We start from the raw sequence: 14910 nt of genomic DNA, 5'->3' as shown, positions 1-14910 counted from the left end.
ACGTGTTGATTTTCCATGCACGACTTCTCATGTTTGGTGACTTTGCCTGTAGCTGCTTTTAAAGCAGCATGTCCCGCCGTGAAACCCCCCGCCCTCAGGCCCACGAGAGGAGATACCCCTGTAAAATCCACACATGCGTGTTTCCCTCATGAATGTATATATTTTGGCATCTATATATTTATATATCTATATTAATAGATTATAATAGATGACATTTTTCTTATTCCATGTACATATCAAACTCCCATGCATCTGCAACTCACTTTTAACTACTACAAATCAATAGACTTTTCAAATAATTTGTTAAATTAATGTGACATATGTACAAAAAGTATTGTTAATGTAAAAAATATTCTATTTTACTTATCTTGGAATGAGAGCTTTTTATTTTGAGTTGAAATTCCAATATCGATTGAAGCATAAGTGGTGTAAGAATGCATGATGGGAACAAAATCATTATTCCTTGAATCATATATCGTAATGAACATTTTTTGTACCAAATAACAACCAACTTCAGAAAATAAGGTTACTAACTTCCTAATAATTTTGTTTATAGTTTATGTTTTTTTCAATTACTTTCTATTTTAAGTTTTATACTATACTTGAGCTGACAGAAATAAATCACCACCTCGAATCATAGTAAACTCTTCATCTAAGATTATGATTTCGTACTTCCTTAAATTCAACACTCATTGGGGATTTCGATTTATTGTGAAGAAATCCTATCAAATCTTCCAAGACATAAAACCTGGATTTGACAATCAGAAACTAAAAATAAGATAATCGACAGAATATGATTTTGGTTTTAAAGCTTGCATTCGATTGTTGTAAGGAAAGTACAAGAAAATGATCTAGCTCTAAATCTACTAAATTTAACTCTCAACTCACAATTCTCCTCAAACTAAATCTTTAAATACAACCTACAAATGACTTAAACAAGACTATACATGTAGATGTGCATATAAGTCAAATGAAATATCATTCACATTATAAAAAGGAACATTCTAAGCCTCTTTGTCATCTCCCATGAAAAGCTTTTCGCCCTAACATTTTCTCCTTCAGATCTTAGTTGTAAAGCTTGCATTCGATTATTGTAGGGAAAATAGGGGTGTATATGGGGTGGTTTGGTTCGGTTTTTATCTAAAATCGAACCATAATCATTATAAGTGGTTAATGCATTTTCGAGCCATTGGTATTAGTTAATATTGGTTTTGGTTAACGTTTTTTTTTCGGTTAATGGTTATGGTTAATGGTTAATATTGGTTAATCATAATGTAACGCTCGTAGATCCGGGCTAGTCAATTTAGAGACAATGAACATCAAAAATGAGTTTTTGATGGAACAATATTTAGAAGGAGTAATCTTAACCAAATTGTAGAAGATTTCACAATGGTTCCGTACATATAAAGAATGCCGAAATCCAAGTTATAACGAAGAAGTTATGACACGTCGAAGTTTCGCGACGGAACCGGCTCGGCACCGGGAAGACGTAAATAGTGAATTTACGATAGAGGACTTTTTAGCCCTAGTGGTCCAAACAAAAGTTGTATTATACGTTAAACCGAGAACATACAAAAAAATAACGTCCAAATCTGACTTCGTATGAGGAAGTTATGAATTTTCTAAGATTTGACATAGCAGTGCACTGCCCGAAACTCGAATTTTAGATCGAGCGGTTTTTGGCCTACGCGACCTAAATGAGAGTTGAAGATCTCATTAATAGGAACTCAACGGTAAAAAGACAGACGAAAACGGAGTCCGTATGTAGAAGTTATGAATTTTACGCGGACATTTAACAGTATAATTTTCTTGTACTGTTAAATTTAAGATCGGTCGAGAATTAGCCGAAGGAGTCTAAATGAAAGTTGTAGACTTTTTTTTGCCTAGCGTGGATATAAAGAACGTCGAAAACGGAGCTCGTATGCGAGAGTTATGATTTTTCTAAGTCGGAAGGGTGTTGTGCGAGTTTTGGTGACGCGACGCGATCACAGCCGTTGCTTCCAACCCAAGGCTAGCCACCAGATGGTGACACATGGCACATTACGCCCAGCGTAATTTTGAGTACGCTCAGCAAAACCCTTAAAAACCCATTACGCTCAACGTAATTTTTGAGTACGCTCAGCGTACTCGGCGCTGACAGCCTATAAATAGAGGCGCAAATCTCCCATTTTCTTCACAACTCTCCACTTCTTTCCTCCCAAATACCCACAAACCTTCAAGGTTTTTCCCTAGCACCTCCAAGGTGTTAGAAGCAAGTCTCGGAGCACCGAGAAGCTCCGAGAAGAAGAGCTTTCGGCTCAGAACCGCTGCTCCAAGCAAAGCCCAATTTTCTATAAAACATGTTGTAAGTGAGCTACGCCTACGCTATTTTTAATATAGCTTTTAATTAATTATAGTAACGTTATTAGGACCTTATAATAATTATTTGGGCTATTATTATGAGTTATATACGTGTCATTATAATATCTTTTTAACCACCCGCGGTACGGGGAATCAGTTTAAAGGGTCGCATAGGGTATTGATACTAGGTTAACGTTGGACTAAACCCTAGTGGTATTGATACTAGGTTTTGTCAAGGGGAAATTATTTTGAGATAACGAAACGTTGTCTGAGTTTGGAATCACCACCTTAACAAGTGAGTGCATAGTTACTTTCATCTTACACATAAATATGAAGTATTTTATATAAATTACATGCTACGTGTGCATATTATCTGTATACTTGCTATCTATGCTGGATGAACGATTTTATACATGTTTTAAATGATTTAAACTGTATATGTATTTTATATCTACAAATTGTGTTGGGTAAAGCATGGGTAGATGTAATAGTTTCTGTGTGACAAATTAAAATAATGACAGGCCTCGTTATAGATGTTATTGATGATCCAGTCATCTAGTGGAGTATAGGTGACGACCACGGACTATTCTAGACAGTCCAGTGGAACGCTAGCAGGCTCGCAACATGTAGGTGTTTATTTGAACTGTGTGCTCACCAGCAGTACTCCATCCCCCACATGGTTGCCTTATTTGACATGAATTGCTAAGGAACCCCCGAAGCATGTGTTTTCACCCCGATGAAATTCCTTAGACTAGGTTCCTTGTGTTAGATGTTTTAGGGACGTAAAGTGAGGATAACGGGAAGGGGTAATCGGGTTTGATTGGTTTGATAAAGTTAATAAACTTATTTATTGTGGGTTGAAAACCCTATGTGCTCACCAGGCTCCCAAGCCTGACCCACTCAGTTTATTTGAATCACAGGTGTCGATATGAAGTTAAATTACACTGAGAGATTCAGAAGATATAAATCAGTAGTGATTGTGAATGTAAGTACTGTTTATGCTTATGTTTCTGTATTGACGATGACATCTCAAATGTTTTAAAATGGATAAAAATACATTTCTTCGGAAATGCTTTGATAACGTATTTATCATGTTTTCTGCGAACAAATTCCGCAACATTTCTATTAAAAGAGGTACTCTGATTTTTATAAAGCATAAACAAAAATCGGTCTTTTCTGGCTGTGGAAATGGGGATGTCACGCATAATGATAAAAATGAGATAAAAATAAAAACACTTTGTTATAAAAAATGAAAAACATAGTGTACATTATTATAAAAAAGTGAACAATTTAGTGTTTATAACCTTATTGATATGATAGAAGATTAGGTATCTCATTTAATTTTCATCTTCATATTCTAATAAAAGAATAAGTTTATTCTCCTTTTTCCATTTGTCCTGGTAGGCTTCCTAATTAATGTTATGCCACTTGTCAACCTATTGATTGTCCATTTCAAAATTCAAATTTTAAATTTGTCAATCTAATTACATTAAATTCAAAATTAAATTAATATATATTATAATGTGATGTAATTTCACGTATTTATTTAAATAAATGATTATAATTTTATATAACTAAAAAAATTATCTAATAGTTAATAATTTATTTAAAATAATTGATTAATAATTTTGAGTTTTTACTATGAAAGTTTAATTTTCTAACCGTGATTCCCACGGGTTATAAACTAGTTTCAAATAGTTATCTTTTAAATTTTCAATCCCAAAAGTGACTACATACCACATTTAATATTATATTATATTAAAACATTTATTAATATTATTGATTCAGTTCGGTTTTTAGTGATTCGGTTTTGGATGAAAACCATAACGGAACCATATGTATTTGGTTAATCAAAAATAGAAACTGCACCACCTTTTTTAGTAATGGTTCGGTTATTTCGGTTAATTTGGTTTTGGTTAGGTTTTTCAGTTAATATGTTCACCTTTAAAGGAAAGTATAAAAAATGATTTAGATCTAAATCTACTAAATTTAACCCTCAATTCAAAACTCTCCTTGAACTAAATCTTTAAATACAACCTACACTGAAAAAAACAAGACTATATATGTAGATGTGCATATAAGTCAAATTAAACATCATTCATTTGATAAAAACAAACATTCCAATCCTCTTTTGTCATCTCCCATGAAAAACTTTTCACCCCAACATTCTCTCATTCAAATCCTGGGATATATGAATCTTCCATAATCAAGGCTCTAAGTTTCGAACAAGCAACTAGCTAATATAAAGTCCGGACAAGAAAAAGGATATCAAAATGATCAAAAAACCTATAGTCTTCAAATCACTGCTTTGTCACTACGTTGTGGTGCACTCTTCACCACATCGTGGTGAGGTTGGAAACAACCATTCCATTTCTTTTGTAATGTTATTCAACATCAAACTTACATCTATCAATTCCATTTCGTTTACAATTAAAATAACATATTCTTACAACTTCAAAACATAAGATGAACGCATATAATACATATAATATCATTCTACAAATTCAAATATCACCAAATTGACCAAAATGCCCTTCACATCAAAATAACATTCTACATCATAAATGTTCAAAAATCTCAGTTCTTACACCTCTTGTGTGAAATTTCACTCCCCAACCAATAGACATATATATGAAGGCTCAAACACACAATTAACCATTCTTTTTGAATGGTTCATTACTTTCCTACCCTAGTTAGACCGTCTCCAACCCATAACATTATTGTTTACACTAAAACCAATATTTATAGTGTAAAAGATATTGTTAACACTAAACATCTCCAAACCATTACATAGATCTTGCAAACGTGTCGTGTCGTATCGAGTTTGTGTCGTGTCAAATCAATAAACGAGTTGAGAGAGCTTGACCCTAACCCGCCCATTTAATTAACTCGTGTCAACACGTTTATTTTCGTGTCGAGTTCGGGTTAGGGGTATACCTTAAAATGTGTTGTGGCATGTGAGGTTGAAACATTAAACATGTTGAAAGAGTATGAGTTGGATAGGTGAAAATGAAATGTAATAGTTGGGAGGTGGAATGGCTAAAATTATAATACGTTTAGAGAGCAAAACAGAATGAACATGAGTTGGAATGAGATAGAGGGAATGGTTGAGGGGATTGTGTAATTTTGACGATAACAAAAAAACTGAAAATGAAAGTCTTGACTAAGACGGCTAAGTGTATTTCACGTTACAAAACAAGTCAACCCAAAAGTTTTCTTTTACGTATTGTTTTGGTTTTTTGTCTTTCTAGTTTATTTAAAATATTCATAAAGCTTACATATAAGTGGTTCATTTTCAAGTCATATTCAAGTTGGAATTCTCAACCCTAACTTTACCCTTTTTTTGTCGTATCGTGTTGTGTCAACCCGTTTAATTAAACAGACTGAAATATCTTATCCAAACCCGTTTATTTTGTGTCAGGTTTCGTATCATGTCAGTTTTTACTACCTCTACCATTACAAAATAATTAACAATAAAAAGAATATTCCAGATACATTCATATCTATATAGTTTATATAATTTTACAAAACAACTTATATTTATTAAGATTTTACAAATTAGATCCATAGTTTTTTTATCAATATAATATAAATTATATTATTAAAAATCTATAATCATAATTACTTATTCATGATTCATATATAAATATTTTTCGTATTATTGAAACAACCCGTTTTTATACGTATAAATAATATTTTATACATATTCAAACATATAAAGAATGTATTTACACTTTTATATAAATCTTGTATTGCATTTTAACTTATTAAATATAATAACATAAGTAAAAATATTAAACATAAATTATAATTATATTACATCCTCCCTAATAAATAAAGATCTTTTTGTCACATGTCACATTCTCATTTATTTTGCCACATGTAATTTTTGTGGTTATTTTAAATTAATTTTTATTCCACATGTCATTTTATGGTTTTTTCATTTTATTAAATTGTAGATAGTATTTATATTCAATAATAAATGCATATCAATTTCATTAATGAACTTTCCTTCTAATAAATTACCAAATTAAAAATTCATTAATTTTCTTTATTTATTTATCTAAATTATTTGTTTAAATTTAAAAGAGAAAAAAAAACACTTTAATTTTTATAATTCAATATTTTTTCACTTTTCTTATAAATTCAAACTTTTCAAATGTTTAGAATTTTGTATTTAGTTTTTTTTTTAAATAAAGTCATGTAATACATGAGTATCACACCTAGTTAGAAATAATCTAAGTTCAAACTTCTAAAACTAATATCTACTATGGAAATTTTAAAACTAAATATAATCCACATAAATATGTTTCATGTTATCACTATTTTATAGTTTAAGTTTATTATTGGGTTGAAATATTATAGTATAGATTTTAGTATAAGGGGCCGTAAAACGAACTAAGTTTGAGGAAAAATCAATTTCTATTTACAACTAAAACAAACCCAGAACAATTAAAAAAAAGAAAAAAAAATCTGATTTTATATGAAGAATAAAAAATCTGATTTATATCCATGTGAAATTGTGAATTCGTACATGGTCTTTAACCTGATTTATCTGACCCAACCCAAAGGACATACGAGCCCAATAAGCCCATGCACAGTGGCTCTACGGCTCTTCCAAATGTTCTTCGGAAATTTGATTGCTGTTTGAAGTCTGAACACCGATAAACCCTAAACCCCAAATCACTCACGATGAATGTACTACAGTTAAGCACAATACAACTCCCCCTTATCTTCAGTTCGACGTTCACCCAATTGAACCATATTAATTCATCTCCAAACCTTTTTACTTCCATTAAATTACGCTCTAGTCGCAAACCATGTAAATATTTGGTTAAAGCTGGTGAGAACCGACCACCGAAGTCCACGGATTTGCTGACACAAATTAGAGAACTCGAAGCAGAAGGTGAAGATGAAGACCATGATGATAATGATTTGATTGATATTGATTGGGATAAAGTGGAGGATGAATTTTCTCCAAAGGGCCCGTTTAAAGGAGAAGGAGAAGAAGGAATGGATTATGATAAGGATCCTGAATTTGCTGAAATTTTGGGAGATTCTCTTGACGATCCAGCTAAAGCAAGGTCTAAAGTAAGCAAAATTACAGCTTTAAATAGCTGGGAGGCTTGAATTTTCTAAGAAGATATTATCATTTACTGAGATTATTAAGATTATGTTCACGGGAAGCTCAATTTCGTTAAAATTTACTGCTTGCTATCTTGTTACAATGTTACTTTTGAAAAGATAAGCTTGACCAGAAATTTAACTCATTACATTACATCCTGTACAAATTAAAGTTTCTGTTTTTAGTTTGCAATTTCAGAACATTGAATTAAGAATGCATTAGTTTTCAAATGAGGATGTATACCAAGTGTTTGTTGAAATGTCAGATAGAAGAGAGGATGAAGAAGAAAAGGGACAAGATACTGCAGCGCAAAACCGGTTCAGCCACACCCATGAGAGTGACTTTTAATAAGTAAGGATCATAGAATGTCTGAATGTTTTTCTTTTTGACTTAATGGGGACATGACTTAATTCCATCCTGATATGAAGATGGGACCCACAAAATGGAGAATAAAAAATGCTCCAAGAACGTCTTCATGGTATCATTAAAATACTTTTAAGCATAGTTTTATGTTAATTTAATATTTTGAAGCAAACTATTTCAGATTTGACTTCAACAACTCGTATATTTGGATTGAGTTCTACCATGCTCCAATGGAGAAAGACATTAGGATGATTTGCGATGTAAGTTACTTTCTTTCACACAAAACCATTTAAATAATTAAAAAAAAATATCTGTATATATACAAGTAGGGCTGCAAAAAGAGGTGTAGAAATCGAAATATTTGATGTGTTGTAAATTGTAATTGCAGACGATTCGTTCATGGCATATTGTTGGACGCCTTGGTGGATGCAATTCTATGAATATGCAAGTAATAACTAAAAACTTCACATATTTCCTTTTTTAATTGATAATTTATTTAAATAAATAAATAAACATCAAACTGAGTTAAAATCCTGTCATTGTCATGTATGTTTCTTTTTTGCAGTTATCACAATCTATTACGGATAAAAGACCGAGTTATGATGATATTTTAGGAGCAAACATTGAACCCACGACATTTTATAATATTAGTGACCTTGAGATTCAAGACAATGTTGCACGTATATGGTAAAACCCTATACAAAAACATAAGCTTCACATTTTTTTACATTTTGTATATCTCCATGTTGGATTTCTTGAAACCTCTTAAATTGTTTCCCTTATTTAAAAAAAAAATGTATTGGTTCTTGATGTCATGATGAAATGTTGCAGGGTGGATATTGGTACAAGTGAGCCTTTGTTGTTGGACATATTGATAAATGCAATGACACAGATAAGCTCTGAGTAAGTTTAAAGATTCTATCTTCAATACTGTTTTAATGAATACATGTTCAAAGAAAATGATCCGAAATGTTTTAAGCTGGATTTTTTAGGTAATCGTTGATGTTTTTTTTTGTTTGTGGTATTATTATTTACAGCCATGTTGGAATCAAGCAGATGGTTTTTGGTGGATCTGAATTTGAAAACTGGAGTCCAAGTTTGACATCAGAGGATGAAGGTTATAGTGTACATAAAATCTAGTCAAACATTCATCATCTCATGTGTAATATTCACCATTTTGTTGTCATAATAATATAATATAATATCTTTAAGGGTTATCTTGTTTACTTTGGTAGAGAAAGGAAGAAATAGGATGATGTATGATTTACTTCACCAAGTAAAATGATATAGTTTCATTTATCTTTTTTTTTTCTGTATTTATATTTTTACTTCAACCATGCTTACAAATGTTTTAAAAAAAAAAAAAACCGATACTGATAGTAGGAATTGAGTATTAGTTATGTAGATTACCATCAAGTTCAAGGAGGTGTTCATGTTGGGATTGTTTATTTAAACATCGGTATTAAAGTATATAGTTTTGTCATTTTTTTTATATGCATTTTTATTTTATTTCATCAAAAACTAAATAATGCTTATTACAAACCACAATAAGCTAATATGAAAGAAATGATTTGCCATTAAGTTCATTCTTAGTCCCTTGTCTGATTAAGAAAGGATTTCATATTCTGAGAATTTAAGAGAATATTTTGTTTATAGGTTAACATTAAACTAAATAAATCCCAAACTCAACAGAGATTACAAAACAAAATAACAGATTAAGAAAATCATTCATTTTAATTAATTTCAAGAGCTCTTGACACATACTTTTTGAGCAACCAACTTTATAGCTTGAATCCTTTCATCAACCAGCTTCTGAAGCTGCTCTTCTTGTTTACTCAAATCCTGTTCCTCCATCTCCACCTCCTTCCCTTCACCACCATCACCACCACCTGTTGTCCTAAACATCACAAACGACACCTCCTCATCATACTCAGTCGGAACCTCAATCACCCGCTTCCCGGCCCCACCATTATCCTTCCCGATGACATCAGCCCTAATCCTGTCCAACACAACACTCCTAAAATTCTCCATATACTTCTCAACAGGATCCAGTTTCACATAAAGCAAAATCTCCCAACACTGTAGAAACTGTTTCTTGTTGATTTTGAGAGTTTTTCTCGCCTCTTCAATCACAGATGATGGCGGGGTGAATTTGGTAATTTGGGTCCGCTTTGTGAGATTTTCTTGCTTGAGACGCAAGGCAGCTGAGTCAAGTGACGGCTGGATTGCTTGGAGTGCAAGCAACCGTGGGATATCAACACATGATCTTACATGTTGTAATGAGTCAAGAGGCTCTTCGATCGAGAGGTCATACACGTTGTCTGAAACTGCCATGTTTGTGATTGCTTCAAACAAATGACCTCCGTACCCTTTGCGTTGATATGGAGGAAACACCAATATCTGTAATCGATGAATCCATTGAGAAAGGGTATTTTTGTAATTACTATATTAACAACATACCTGGCCAAGTCTTAACCTCTTGCTACCAGGGTAATGAAAAAACCGATAAAGAGCTGCGAAACCAAGAAGCTTCTGTGATTCATCACTTTTCTTTTCAACTAAAAGATAAACCTCCCAATCAGGATCAGTCACATCAATTGGATTGCTACCTGTTGTAATATAAAAAACAAATTAAAATAGAAAACTGGAGTTTAAAATTTAAATCTTCAATAAAAAAAAGAGAGAACATTATATAATTTAATAGTTGAGAGCAGATAAATATTACCATCAACAAGAAGAAGAACAAGTGGCACCAATCTACAATAAAGAAGGCCCATAGATGTGCCCTCAACATGAACAACCTGATAAAAAAAATAAACCAGTTAAATCAACAAGACTTCTAAAATGGAAAAAAGATAAAAGTGTAAAAATCACCTCAAGCTCAGAACAATCTTCTTTCAAAGTCCCATTTGATTCATTGTTATATGAAGATGGGAGAATTTGCTGAATTGTTTTTCCCTCTGAGATCATAGATCTGTAAATGGAAAATCATCAAGAATCAATAGAGAAATACATGTAACAAGATGCAATTTTTTGAGGGAAATGTTTTGGATCATACTTGATATAATTACTCTCTGTGGAAAATGTTTTGAGGAAGTCATCTTTTGTCTCAACAAGATTATCTGCAAAAATGTTCTGCAAGAAAAAAAAATTGAAAAGATTAGCATTGTGCAATCATTAAAAAAAGAACAAAGGGGAAAAAGTGAATACTCAATGATCACCTGAAGAGAAGAATTAAGATCTGTGATTCCTTTCCCAGCCTTTATGAGCAATACAATAACAACCATTAAAAAAGAAAAAGTCAGACTTACATGTAAATATGCAATTTAACATTTCAAATAAGGTTAAATGCAGAAAATAGGAATGTACTTTTATTTAGCTGTTTTTAAAGCATTGTACTTTTATTTGTACATTGAAAAATATGCCCAATTATAACAATAAAAGCTGCTTTAGAATTTATTGATATTGCTATACTTAGAAAATTTTTTCAAAATAAATTGTTGTATAATAAACAAACATATGAAAGTATGTTGTTGTTATTCTTGCATCTAACCCTTTCAAAAACTATATTATACAGCACATAAACTTACATCAGATGTGCTCTCGAAAGAAATATCTGCATATGCTTGAAATGATATGCTGCTAATCCAAATGGCGATCTGCATTGTTTAATGTTTATCACAAAGATTACACGGTGACTGATAAACTTTTACAAACAAAAGTACAGTTTTTTTACAACAGATGGATTCACAGGTTCAACAGGTTTTTTACAATACAAAGATTAAGGTTGATTAAAGATAATACCTTCAACCCTTGATAGCCGTATATTTTCCCATCTTCTTCAAAAAAGGGGCCTAGATCAACAGGTTCAACAGGGAAGCTTTCTGGTGAGCCCACTTCCTCTTGTCGAGAAACTGAAATTCATTTATTCAGAGACAAAATAACAAGATTTCATTAGGGCTACGAAGATATCATATAGAGTTGAAAGATATGAAAACATGTTTAAATCTTATACAGAAACAAGTATTGCATTAGCCCACATGTAGCTCTCAATTTACACATGATCTTACTCTTCCATCCATTACCAAATACATAACATAAAGTGATAAAACAAAACCATGAGATCAGGGGAACAATTTTAAAGCTGAAAACAACATTAATTTGCTAAATGAAAATTAGAGGAACTGTCTGTGCGTACTAAAAGCTAACCAATTTTGAGTACATTTCGAAGAAACCCTAGACGACACGCTCTAAAAAGCAACAAATATATGGAGGCAGAAAGATGTCGCTCAGCAAGCAGGCGAATCAGGAACTCGGTTCCAAAAAATGAACATAATTAAGTAATTATAGTGCTGTTAAGGATTTTTGATGCATACCCATGTAGATTTTGATGCAATCGTTAGGTTCAACCCCTTCATCTACATGAAAACAAAGTGAACGAAATCAGTGAAAACAGAGATGAATCGAAGTAATTAGCATGACAGAGAACCGGAAAACTTACCGACTTTGGAGAATCCGACCTTTCTACGCTTTTTGGGATCGGACACGGGATCGGAGGAGTGGTGCTTCGTCCCCATTTTTCGCAAATTAGGGTTTCGACGAGAAGCGGGAAATGTTTACAAACGCGGGAAATAGAAGAAATGCCTGTAGGCGACTGTGCGTGTGTGACTTTATATAGGACCACGAGGGCAGTAATTGAATCCTGTTTTATTACATATAAAAGTAAAATGAGGGGAATCGATATGTCGGGCGTTTGGTCTAGTGGTATGATTCTCGCTTTGGGTGCGAGAGGTTCCGAGTTCGATTCTCGGAACGCCCCTTCTTCAACAACACATTTCATAATCTAAAGTTTACTATGTTTTTTATGTTTTAACTTATTTACATAAAGTAGATTAGAGGTAATTGATGGAAAAAAAGAAAATAACCTCGTTTTATCTTATTAGTTTTTAATTTTTTTTGCTTATTTATGTATAATATTTGCAAACTTTTGTTCATTTCTACCATTTTGAAGGTTTACCCGGTCAAAGTCGGTCATCCTCAACCTCTTATTTAACCAATGTTTTAAAAATCGATTTGAATCGGATACCGGAGATGAGAGCGGTTCAACAGCGAGTGGTTTTATGCCAATTTTTTAGATCAAATCGAGTCGGACTGGTTTTCAAAACCGAGTTAAATCGGTTTTTAAAACAGTGAAGACAGTCTCAATATGGTGACGTTCTATTTTTGTTTATTTTAACAAAATGTCTCCTAATATGGTGTAAACTACTATTAAACATTAAACATTATTACATAACAAATTAACAAGCGAATAATACATATTACATAGATTAATCATAACAAACAAGCAAATAAATATATAAAACATATTACATATATAAACTCATAAATAATACATAAACTTACTAGTTGATTAATCAAAAATGATTAAATTTAAAATTTTGGAAAATCAGTTGGATATTTTGCATTTTCTTGAAGCACCCAATCGTTATTTTTTGTATGTTTTTTAGAACCTTTTTCATTTTAACCTCTTATTTGTTGGCGTACTCTATTGCATCTCATATCCAACCCCTTGTAGTTTTTATGTCGTGTTCTTTGTCTTGAACCGACCTCATATTAGACCAAATATCGGCTTATCAGTCATCCAACCGTTTCCTATCTTCTTCAATACCTTTAATCTCTCTCTTGATTTATTATTCTTTTATTAATAGTTGCAATCGCTTCTCTTGTGGCATCAACCACCATTGTTCTTGAGAGGTAAACATGATTGTATGTGCATGATGGTTATATAATAACGAGTAGTATACGATTTGTAAATCTCAGACCCATACATATAAGTCTCTATAAGTAATTAACAATTTATCTACTTTTTATAGGTTTTGACTATTGTCAAATAGCCTTTGACTACTATATTATGTGGTGTCATATCGTACAGTGATTTGCCAAGACATTATTGTAATTTGACTACATTTTTATAGGATTTGACTACTGTCTACTAGCCATCAACTACTACTTCATATGTAGTCTTATCGTACAGTGAATATTCGACACATGATTGTTATTTGACTACTTTTTTATAAGTTTTGACTAGTGTCTATTAGCGTTTGACTACTACTTTATGCGATTGACTAGTTTTTTATAAGTTTTGACTACTGTCGTCTAGTCGTTGACTATTATCTAATGTCATATATAATGTAAATGTGTTTTCAATTCATAAATCAACGAAACAATAAAAAAAAATTTGGATGGTGAAAATGACAGAAATATTAGAGGAGATGAAAAGGATCTCGGCAAAATTTAATTGGCCATCTACATCCACCAATAAGCCTCATGAGTCAATTGCCCATAACGCTTCAACCGATCCCCCTCCCAACGTCGATCTTCCTATATTAGGGGAGAAGATGGATGAGGAATTGAAAAAAGTAGGGGTGAGCAAAAACCAAACCGACTAAAAATAAATCGACAAAACCGCAACCAACAAACCGAAACCGATGCAAAAACCAATGGTGCGGATTTCATTTTGCAAAAACCGAAGGTCTACGGGTCGGTGCGGTTTTTACCAAGAAATCGGTCCATCAAAACCGAACCGCACCGAATATTTATAAAATAATAAATCACAAATTTATTTTTATATTCTATAATATATATACATATCTTTTAAAATACTAAGAAATATTAATACATATTATATTTGTACTTTGGACTTTGATAGTTGGTTTTAGCCATTAAATTGGGATTCCAAATCATTTTTCAAACTTATTTTCTATTTTGTTTTTATTTTTGTGGTTAAAGCCACAAGAGAGTAGGTCACTAATTAACTATGTGTTATAAGTTTTTAAAAAATAAACCAAAATTCAATTTTTTTCTTAGTCAACCGTTGTATATAAAGTCACTTACAACTTTTGATTTATATAATTTATTTCGGACTGATAATAAACTTCTACAAATAAACGGTTTTAAAAAGTAAAAAAAATTGCACCATACAAGCTTACATGCACATTGTTATCGTGTTTTTTTTAAAAAAAAATACACCAAAAAACATCAAAGACCACACCAAATTTTAGAATCGGTTTAAAACCGAAACC

At 32.1% G+C, this 14910-nt stretch overlaps 2 protein-coding genes and 1 non-coding gene across 3 annotated transcripts; 2 read left to right on the top strand and 1 right to left on the bottom strand.

The window, feature by feature from the left end:
- The first annotated feature begins 6953 nt into the window (after positions 1-6953).
- LOC145112931 (oxidoreductase/transition metal ion-binding protein (DUF3531)) lies at positions 6954-9133 on the top strand. Its single transcript, XM_079049043.1, has 7 exons — positions 6954-7431; positions 7731-7816; positions 8010-8088; positions 8217-8276; positions 8394-8515; positions 8660-8731; positions 8866-9133. The coding sequence occupies exons 1-7, from the start codon at positions 7033-7035 to the stop codon at positions 8966-8968; spliced, it is 921 nt and encodes a 306-aa protein (XP_078905169.1). The 5' UTR covers positions 6954-7032; the 3' UTR covers positions 8969-9133.
- A 327-nt stretch (positions 9134-9460) lies between these two features.
- On the bottom strand, positions 9461-12468 carry HAG2 (histone acetyltransferase of the GNAT family 2). Its single transcript, XM_079053840.1, has 10 exons — positions 12330-12468; positions 12205-12246; positions 11633-11742; positions 11419-11487; positions 11050-11088; positions 10887-10963; positions 10703-10802; positions 10554-10629; positions 10289-10437; positions 9461-10228 (listed from the first exon to the last, which is right to left on the bottom strand). The coding sequence occupies exons 1-10, from the start codon at positions 12403-12405 to the stop codon at positions 9572-9574; spliced, it is 1395 nt and encodes a 464-aa protein (XP_078909966.1). The 5' UTR covers positions 12406-12468; the 3' UTR covers positions 9461-9571.
- Positions 12469-12575: 107 nt separating this feature from the next.
- Positions 12576-12647, top strand: TRNAP-UGG (transfer RNA proline (anticodon UGG)). The gene has a single exon. It is a non-coding gene; the product is annotated as a tRNA-Pro (tRNA).
- Positions 12648-14910: the final 2263 nt, after the last annotated feature.

This window comes from Lactuca virosa, chromosome 5, assembly GCF_052849685.1.
Source record: "Lactuca virosa cultivar CGN04683 chromosome 5, Lactuca_virosa_CGN04683_v6, whole genome shotgun sequence".
In the NCBI taxonomy this organism is placed as follows: Eukaryota; Viridiplantae; Streptophyta; class Magnoliopsida; order Asterales; family Asteraceae; genus Lactuca; species Lactuca virosa.
Note: the sequence above shows the minus strand (reverse complement) of the source record. Positions and strands in the feature narration are given on the sequence as shown.

Bases quoted from the DNA above. Each gene is read 5' to 3' on its own strand.
- LOC145112931 (XM_079049043.1), top strand. From the start codon at position 7,033: ATGAATGTACTACAGTTAAGCACAATACAACTCCCCCTTATCTTCAGT. The intron at 7,817-8,009 runs GTAAGGATCATA...AAACTATTTCAG, and splicing joins ATGAGAGTGACTTTTAATAA to ATTTGACTTCAACAACTCGT. The intron at 8,516-8,659 runs GTAAAACCCTAT...GAAATGTTGCAG, and splicing joins GACAATGTTGCACGTATATG to GGTGGATATTGGTACAAGTG.
- HAG2 (XM_079053840.1), bottom strand. From the start codon at position 12,405: ATGGGGACGAAGCACCACTCCTCCGATCCCGTGTCCGATCCCAAAAAG. The intron at 11,488-11,632 runs GTATTATCTTTA...TAAACAATGCAG, and splicing joins ACGGCTATCAAGGGTTGAAG to ATCGCCATTTGGATTAGCAG. The intron at 10,964-11,049 runs GTGATCATTGAG...TTTTTCTTGCAG, and splicing joins ATCTTAATTCTTCTCTTCAG to AACATTTTTGCAGATAATCT.